This window comes from Parasteatoda tepidariorum, chromosome X2 (genome assembly GCF_043381705.1).
Source record: "Parasteatoda tepidariorum isolate YZ-2023 chromosome X2, CAS_Ptep_4.0, whole genome shotgun sequence".
Lineage (NCBI taxonomy): Eukaryota > Metazoa > Arthropoda > Arachnida > Araneae > Theridiidae > Parasteatoda > Parasteatoda tepidariorum.
The window spans coordinates 1312271-1320465 of NC_092215.1; the positions used below are offsets into that span (position 1 = coordinate 1312271).

At 31.8% G+C, this 8195-nt stretch overlaps 3 protein-coding genes across 3 annotated transcripts; all 3 read left to right on the forward strand.

Moving 5' to 3' along the window:
- The first annotated feature begins 878 nt into the window (after positions 1-878).
- LOC107440825 (uncharacterized) lies at positions 879-1983 on the forward strand. The gene is made up of 3 exons (XM_071188305.1): positions 879-945; positions 1188-1427; positions 1490-1983. The coding sequence occupies exons 1-3, from the start codon at positions 879-881 to the stop codon at positions 1981-1983; spliced, it is 801 nt and encodes a 266-aa protein (XP_071044406.1).
- A 68-nt stretch (positions 1984-2051) lies between these two features.
- On the forward strand, positions 2052-3303 carry LOC122268909 (uncharacterized). Its single transcript, XM_043039840.1, has 2 exons — positions 2052-2738; positions 2794-3303. Exons 1-2 carry the CDS (start codon positions 2052-2054, stop codon positions 3301-3303), a joined length of 1197 nt encoding a protein of 398 aa, XP_042895774.1.
- A 104-nt stretch (positions 3304-3407) lies between these two features.
- On the forward strand, positions 3408-4022 carry LOC122268910 (uncharacterized). The gene has a single exon (XM_043039841.1). The coding sequence runs from the start codon at positions 3408-3410 to the stop codon at positions 4020-4022; it is 615 nt and encodes a 204-aa protein (XP_042895775.1).
- Positions 4023-8195: the final 4173 nt, after the last annotated feature.

Below are 8195 nucleotides of genomic sequence, written 5' to 3' on the forward strand. Positions count from 1 at the left end.
AATTAATTCATTGAAAAGACTTGGTATTGAACCAGATAGTTATGGAACACTTTTGTTTCCAATTTTGATCAAGGCACTTCCGAATAATATTATTTTATTATTTACACGAAATCACAGTTCAGATAAAAATAAAATCAGCGATTTATTAACATTTTTGAAAACAGAAGTTGAATCTCGCAAGGGCACATATTTTTTGGCGGAAACGCAGGGCGAAAGTAATAAAATAAAAAAATTTGTTAAACCGCAAGAGCATAGGCTGAATAAATTTAATAGTTGCTTCGATAATAAGGATAAAAGACAAAGTAATGCCATTTTGAATGCTACAACTGAAAATTTTTGTATTTTTCGTGATAAATTAGGAAATCATGTATCTGATAATTGCAAGTGCTATAATTTAAATCAAGAGAAAAATTTGTTAGAGCAAAAAGGAAGATGTTTTTCTTGTTATAAAAAATATCATTTATAACGAAATCGTCATGCAAATGTAGAATGTACTAATAGATCATAGAAAGGGTTTATGTGATAAAATTGATTCGACAGAAAATAATAATTCCCAAATGAGTGCTATTGATACAAATATTGTTGCTACCTTGGTTATTCCTGCTCTTAAAAATGAAACAAATGATAAAACTAATCTTATGTCAACATTTAAAGCTGTTATTGTTACCTCTAATGAAAAACTTACAGTTCGGTGTTCATTAGATTCAGGCAGTGAAAGAACATTTATCCATAGACAAGTTAGCAATAAATGAATTTTACTCATAGTTGGAAAAGAGACAATTAATTTAAATACATTTGGCGGCACAGATTCAATTAACTATGTTAGATCTAAATTTCGATTCAAATTGTATTAAGTTGATGATACGAATAAATTTGTTATGATTGATGCTTTAGAAATCTCCAAAATTTGTGGCGCATTCATTGAAGCTCCTGGTAAAGAATTCAGTAAGCAAATTGATTATTTAAACATTAGACTTTCAGACTGTGGAGATCATCCACAAAAATTAGATATTTTAACTGGATCAAACTACTTTTTGAAAATAGTGACTTTAAAAACGAAACGCTTAAGTTCTTCTTTGATGTTAATCGAAACTCAAATGAGATGGGCCGTTCAGGGTCCAGTTTCCCAAATCCCCTTAATAAATGAATTAAAATCAGTTAATGTTTTGAATGCCATTATTTCTAAGGTCATAGAGAGGATAATTTAGCATCAAATTATATTAAATCCCTTTGGGAACCGGAATCGATCGGCATTAAGGATGAAACTTCTAATAAAAGTATTTCCAATAATGAAGCCTATAAAAATTTAAAGTCAAATTTAAATGTTAAGGATAACAAGTATGAAGTTAATCCTCCTTGGAAACACGATAGTGCTAATTTGAATGACAATTATTTTAATGCCGAAAAAAGATTACGTTCCTTGATTGGTAGATGCATTAAAGATCCCATTTGTATACGGATTATAATGAAGTTATAGAATAATATTTAGGATTAGGAATTGTTGAAACTGCCGCTGGTAAAAATTATAAAACTGAGAAACTTGTCTACTACTTACCCTATCATCCTAAGATTGGAAAGGATAAAAACACAACTAAACTAAGAATTGTTTTTGACGTTTCGTCACATCCTCCGAAATCCCCATCATTAAATGATTTGTTGCATTCTGGACCAAACTTAAATCCTGACTTATTAAATCCCATTCTTAAGTTTAGACTCAACTACATAGCATTCATCGTTGTCATCGATAAGGCATTTTTGATGATTTCACCTAATGAGATTGATCGAGAAGTTGTGCAATTTTTATGGGTAGACAAGTTATCAGAAAATTTATCTGAAATTCAACCAAGTATTCTTTGCGTGAAGCGTGTTTTGTTTGATGTTACATCCAGTCCTTTCCTTTTAGTGAGTGCGATAAAGTTGCACGTAGAAAAATATTGCTATAAATACCCTGAAGCATGTAACATATTTAATGATGCTATGTAGATGAACTTATATCAAGGTGTTCGAATGATGAAGAAGCGCTTAAGATATCGAAAGAAGCCAATCTAATTATGGATGAAGCTGTCATGAAACTTATGAAAGGGAAGAGCAATTCTCCGAAACTAGAGAAATTGTGGGAAAATTCCGAAAGTGAATTTAATCCAAGAGAAATTCAGAATCATTATGAAACAATTTTAATAAAGGTTATGGGATATATTTGGCATAGATACAAGGATAATTTTAAATTTGAGGTAACTAATCTCATCCAATTTATAAAGAACTCTGATAAAACAAAAATAACACTTATTCGATCTTCTGGAAGAATTTTTGATCCTATTGGATTTTCATCGCCTTTTACAATGCGGTTGAAAACACTTTTCCAAGAACTTTGGGAAAAAAGAATACACTGGGATGAGGAGCTACCAGTCGATATAGCTCACCAATGGGATACTTGGTTTGAAGAATTACCTTTGGTTAACAGTCTCAAAATTTCAAGTTATTATTTTGATTCAACTTTAATCGAAGATATGAAATCCATCCAAATTCATTGTTTCACAGACAGTAGTGAAATTGCCTATGGAGCCGTAATCTACTTAGGGTTTACAGACACCAATAATGACATCAGTGTAAAGTTTCTTTTATCTAAAGGTAGATTAGCACCGCTGAAGAAATTGACGATTCCCAGGCTTGAACTAAGTGCTGCTTTAATAGGTGCTAGATTAATTTCTCATATCAAACCAGTTTTTCAAAATATACATGTTAATATCAGCTATCATTGCTAGACTGATTCAAGCATTGCACTCTTTGGATTAGGGATTCGTCTTCAAGGTGGAAGCCAACCTGGCCAACAGAGTGCGAGAAATTCAATCTTTGACTGACTCAGGAATTTGGCATCATTTTCCTGGTCAAACAAATCCAGCCGACATCATTACCAGAAGTAGAAAGTTATCAGAACTGATTACCAGTGATTTATGGTGGTCTGGTCCTGAGTGGTTGCACAGAGAAGAAAATTGGCCTCATGCTCCATATATTGTTTCAGATAGCGATAACTTTACTCTTGATTTAGACACCCTTAAATCTTACGTTTCTCTCTTAATTTTTGCTGAGGAAAATCTCGTTGATTTAAAACTGTTTAGGACTCTAAATAAAACTATCAGAGTAACAGCATGGATAAAACGATTTGTACACAATTTAAAAATGAAAACTAAGAGTACTGAGTTTTTGAATTCCTCTGAAATGTCTGAAGCAGAAACCTTCTGGATAACTCGTGTTCAAGAATCAGCCCTAAAACTTGTGGTAGGTAAGTACACTTGTGGTAGGTAAAGTACTTATCAATGATTCCCGGATGAAATTTTTTGATCCCTTTCTGGACGATAATGGTGCAATAAGAGTCCGGGGGCGATTACAATTTGCAGAAATAACAGAAGATGAAAGACATCCAAATTTATTGCCTTATGATAGCTAACTTTCAGCTCTTATTGCTCTCATTAAGTCGTGCCAGGAAAGATTGTGGATTAACGGCTACTTTAGCGCAGTTAAGATCTAACTATTACATCATAAAGGCGCGAAAATTGACGAAGAAAATATTGAATAATTGTCTAATTTGCAAAAGAGACAAAGTTAAGGCATTTTTGGAAAGAACTGCTCCACTTCCTGCTGATAGAATGAACATGTGCGCAGCATTTGATGTTACCGGTATAGAATTTGCCGGACCCCAGTTTATCAAAGAACTTGGTTCTTCCAAAAAGGCCTGCATTTGTTTATTTACCTGGGTTTCAGTTCGATCAATTCATTTGGAACTTGTATCTGATTTAACAACTCAAACTTTTATATTGGCTTTCAAGAGATTTATTGGCAGTAGAGGACTTTGCAGAACTGTTTATTCCGATAATGCTGCTACATTTAAAAAGGCCGATAAAGAATTGCAGCGATGGTTAAACAAGAAATCTGAATTACAGGAATATTTTAGCTCTCAAAAGATCGAATGGAAATATATTGCTCCCCTTGCCTCCCGGTGGAGGGATATTGGGAGCGAATGGTGAGAAGTGTAAAATCATGTTTTAAGGAAGATAATAGGAAAAGCCTTGTTTACATATGAAGAGTTGACAACTGTCCTAGTCAAGATTGAAGCAATACTCAATTCTCGACCTTTGACTTACACATATGATAATTTGAAACCTACTCCATTGACTCCTGCTCATTTCCTCGACTTACCACTTTGTCATCAAAGAACTGTCATCCTGAAAGAACTGATTTTCGAAAAAGACTAAAATATGAACAAACTTAGATTGAAAATTTTTGGAAAAGCTGGAAACAGCAATATTTACTCGAACTGGATTCAAATCATATGATTTCTCTTACTAATGGTTGCAACATAAAAATTAATGATATTGTTCTTTCAGGTGGAAGAAAAGAACCGAGACAAGTCTGGCAATTAGGTAAGGTAATAAAGATATATCCAGAACGTGATGGTCATATAAGAGCTTGTGCCATAAAAACTCCCCGTGGAGTTATTTACCTTCCATTGCAGTTGCTGTATAATTTAGAAATTACTTAATGTTTTTTTTTCCTTTTGCATATTAATAATACATATTTGGTAAATGCTTTAGTGAAATTGTATTAAAATTCATAAAATAGAAAATTTTATTAATTCAAGAAAATGTTGTTAAATATAATTTTTCAATTAAGTAATTTGAAATTAATTTTCATTGTATTTTACATTCGCTATTGTTAGCTAGAATTGATAATTTGGAATAACAATTTGAAATTAAATGAACTTTTCAGTTCATTTGAGGGGAAGAGTGCAGAAGCTGATAAAATTATTAGCCACTAGATGGCGTCTTATAATGAAAATGTAATATAGATTGATATAAGAATTCAATGACGACAGATGTAAGCCTAATGTACCAAAATAAATTTTGTTATTGTTTTGAAATGAGAGTTCATCTTTGAACTTTACTACTCAGACTTAATTCATTCGTTGCTTATGGCAAAAAAACTTAGTTGAAGAGGCAGGTGCCCTTATGCAAACACCTTGAAATTGAAGCTTTAAAAGGCATATTTATTTGAATAAGTTAAAGTCCTTCGTGGAGCTGGGATTTAGACATCTTCTAACCCCAGGCATAGATAGGTATATTTAGATTATTAATATATATTATCGTATTGCTTGTAAAAAACTTTCAAACGAATGCAGTTTCCTAATGGGCTAATTTGAAAGTGTATTTTACTCATACCAACGATCTCTCATTTAAGTTGAAATGAATTATAATAGAAAAAATTTAGGTACAAAAATCGTAATTTAATTACTTAAGTTTGAATGGTATGCAGTCATGAAAGTCTTACTTTCGATAGAGAAATCAAGTTAAAATTGAAACAGCATAAGTATCACATTTTTACTTTTGCAATTTCCAAATCGACAACTGAAATTGTGCTAGCTGCAAGAATGAGCTCCTAAACTTTTACAGCAATTTTTATTTATTTATTTAAATAAAAGTTGCGTCTAAATTCATTCGTGATTCATATAGTCCTGAGAGAATTGATACATACGTGATAAACACAACTGAAAGAAGAAAAAAACTTAACGAACATACTAATTGAGTTAAAAAATTTCGGTGCATTGTTGCAATCATTTTTGGTGTTGAGATAAACTAAAACGTTTTTTCAATCTATGTAGTTATTACATTCCTTATTTGCTTTTTAACAGTTACAGTTTTATTTATTTATGTATTAATGTTTTGTTTATTTANCACTGTACCCCATTTCAAGTGACCCAGTGTGCCCCACATGTACCATTTTAGTATATTTCACCTCAAACTTTTGCTCTTCAAAATATTCATTTAAATAAAATATCATACGAAATGAGATCAGTTAGACTATATAAACATACCACATAACTCATATTTCATTGAAAAATTTAAAGTGTAATAACAAAAAGTCTTACTTACTTCAAATTTCCTGCAGAGGATCAGAAAATAAAATGACTCTTTCTTCCCACCACAATCAAATTGAGCTGTTTACCTTTTTCCACAGAGTAGAGTTGCTTCGTGCCTACTTTACAAAATTTTTTCTTCTGAAAACAATTTACTGAAACAAAAATATCTTCACAGACCCACTGTACCTCCTGACCCACTGTACCCCCTTCTCCCCTAGTTATTACATTCCTTATTTGCTTTTTAACAGTTACAGTTTTATTTATTTATGCATTAATTTTTTGTTTATTTATTTACTGATAACGCATATTTTCATGCGCATTAGAATCAATTTATGCAAAAATATATAGTATAAAAATACACACATTTTTAGTAACATATTCGTAAATTTTCTAATTTTTTCTAAAGTTTATAATTTTTCACGTTTATTAAAAATGTAATTACTTAAAAATGTAATTAGTTTGCATAAACATCAGAAATAGTGCAACTATACACCAAAATTTTTCGCAGTAGATGTGCCTATTTTAACTCATTCAGGGAAAAAATCCACCGCATTTTCAAAAGAAAAACATTTTATAACAATGTATTAGGTCTTCCAAAAAATTGTGTCCACGACAGTAAAGCAATGCTTTTTTTAAGTTGTAGGGTATTTACACTTTAACACTATTTAAGCATAGAATTTGCCTGTAAATTGAAATAAGTAGGAATCTTTATTTCACTGATAGTAAATCTATTTGTATATAAATAGATATTTAATTATTTTGTAGCATCACTATTATTCTTTTAATTATAATAGTTTATTACACCTAGTGGCGCATAAATCTTTATTTTGTAGCTTTACAATTAATCTTTTAATTAGACTAGTTTATTATACCTACTGATGTATAACATCTACTGATCAGTGATTATTAAGACTTCCAGCGATCATAATGTTTCAAAATTATCAAGACGATATTTTAGAATTCTACTTCAGGTAGAAAAAAAGTGTTTTTTAACTATATTTTGCTCATTATTTCATAAATTTGTGTTCCATGTTGTTCAAATTTTACCTTGTTACGATGATTAATGACATGTTAACGCTACGATTAACATTTTTATTGGTTTTATCTACTAAAAAAATAAAGAACAGTTTACTTATTAAGAATTTTAAGGCAGTCCATACATCGGTTTTCGAAGTTTTATATAAATTCCTTCAGAGACGAAGTAAATTAAAGTCTATTACATTTTTTGAGATAGAAGATTCGAACGAACTCATCACAACATCCGATTAGTTTTCTTTTTCCCTTGGAAAAATCCCCCTTTTGCGCTAAAGGAGGGATTCATAAATTATTTCAAGGCTAGAGGTTTAACGCTTACACATTTTCCCTACCACGGAATGGTATTAAATGTCAGGAATAGCAACCACCCGATAAAACTGCTAATTAAAATTTATCGATTTCTCTAGCTCATTAATCTTTTTCCCGCCAAAAATTTGCGCCAGAAGAGGAAAGGGGAAAAAAAGTTTGCAAGGGTTGGTTGAGAAAGGAAAAGCTTTGAATAAAAAAAAAATAAAGAGAAAGAAAAGGAGAGCGAAAGGAGTAGTGGTTAAAGAAGTTTCCACCAAGAGCTTCGCTAACTCTAGTCCAACTCTTTTTTGAGAAGCTGATTTTTCCACCCTCAACGAACGGTTCAAAATTTTCGTCTAGCCTCAAAATGTACGCTGAATTCGGAAATTAAAGACTTGGCTAAAGTTGTCCGTGGGAAAGCTCACATGTGGGGCACACCCTACCCCACCGACCAAATAGAAAGGGGAGTTATTTCCAGGCCGTGCGTGATTTCTGTAGACAATACTGTGGAAGTAGGCAACATAATTGTGTGGCTATGCTTTTCGCACTCTGTTCCAGGCACTGTGCTTTGTCGTCGCACGAATACATGAAACCTCATACATTATTACAGTATGTACCCACCCTCCCTTCGTCAAACGAAACTCGTGCGTGGAGTCGCATAGGTTGAATTTTTTTTCGTAATATTTTTTCAAGAGGTAAAAGTTTTGACTTTCATTTTTGTATTTGCTTAAAAGTTTTGAGCTCTTAGAACAAAGTGAAAATATTTTAAGAACTAGTTCTCAAAAATCTCCTTTAATCCATTTGTGTCCTTTAATTCATTTGAAACTACATCAAGTTTAAATATAAATTGCTTGCAGATCTGAAATAGTTCTTTGCTTAGGATTGTAAAATTAATTAGTATATCACTACCTCTACAAAGAATCATAACCGTATAAAATAGCGAAGGGTTCCTGTTAGTTTC

Excerpts from the sequence above, each read along its gene's own strand:
- LOC107440825 (XM_071188305.1), top strand. The coding sequence starts at position 879 with ATGATTGATGCTTTAGAAATCTCCAAAATTTGTGGCGCATTCATTGAA. Across the intron at positions 946-1,187 it reads AGCTCCTGGTAAAGAATTCA|GTCATAGAGAGGATAATTTA; the intron begins GTAAGCAAATTG and ends ATTATTTCTAAG. Across the intron at positions 1,428-1,489 it reads AAGATTACGTTCCTTGATTG|GATTAGGAATTGTTGAAACT; the intron begins GTAGATGCATTA and ends AATAATATTTAG.
- LOC122268909 (XM_043039840.1), top strand. The coding sequence starts at position 2,052 with ATGGATGAAGCTGTCATGAAACTTATGAAAGGGAAGAGCAATTCTCCG. Across the intron at positions 2,739-2,793 it reads CAGTTTTTCAAAATATACAT|GGATTCGTCTTCAAGGTGGA; the intron begins GTTAATATCAGC and ends TCTTTGGATTAG.
- LOC122268910 (XM_043039841.1), top strand. The coding sequence starts at position 3,408 with ATGAAAGACATCCAAATTTATTGCCTTATGATAGCTAACTTTCAGCTC.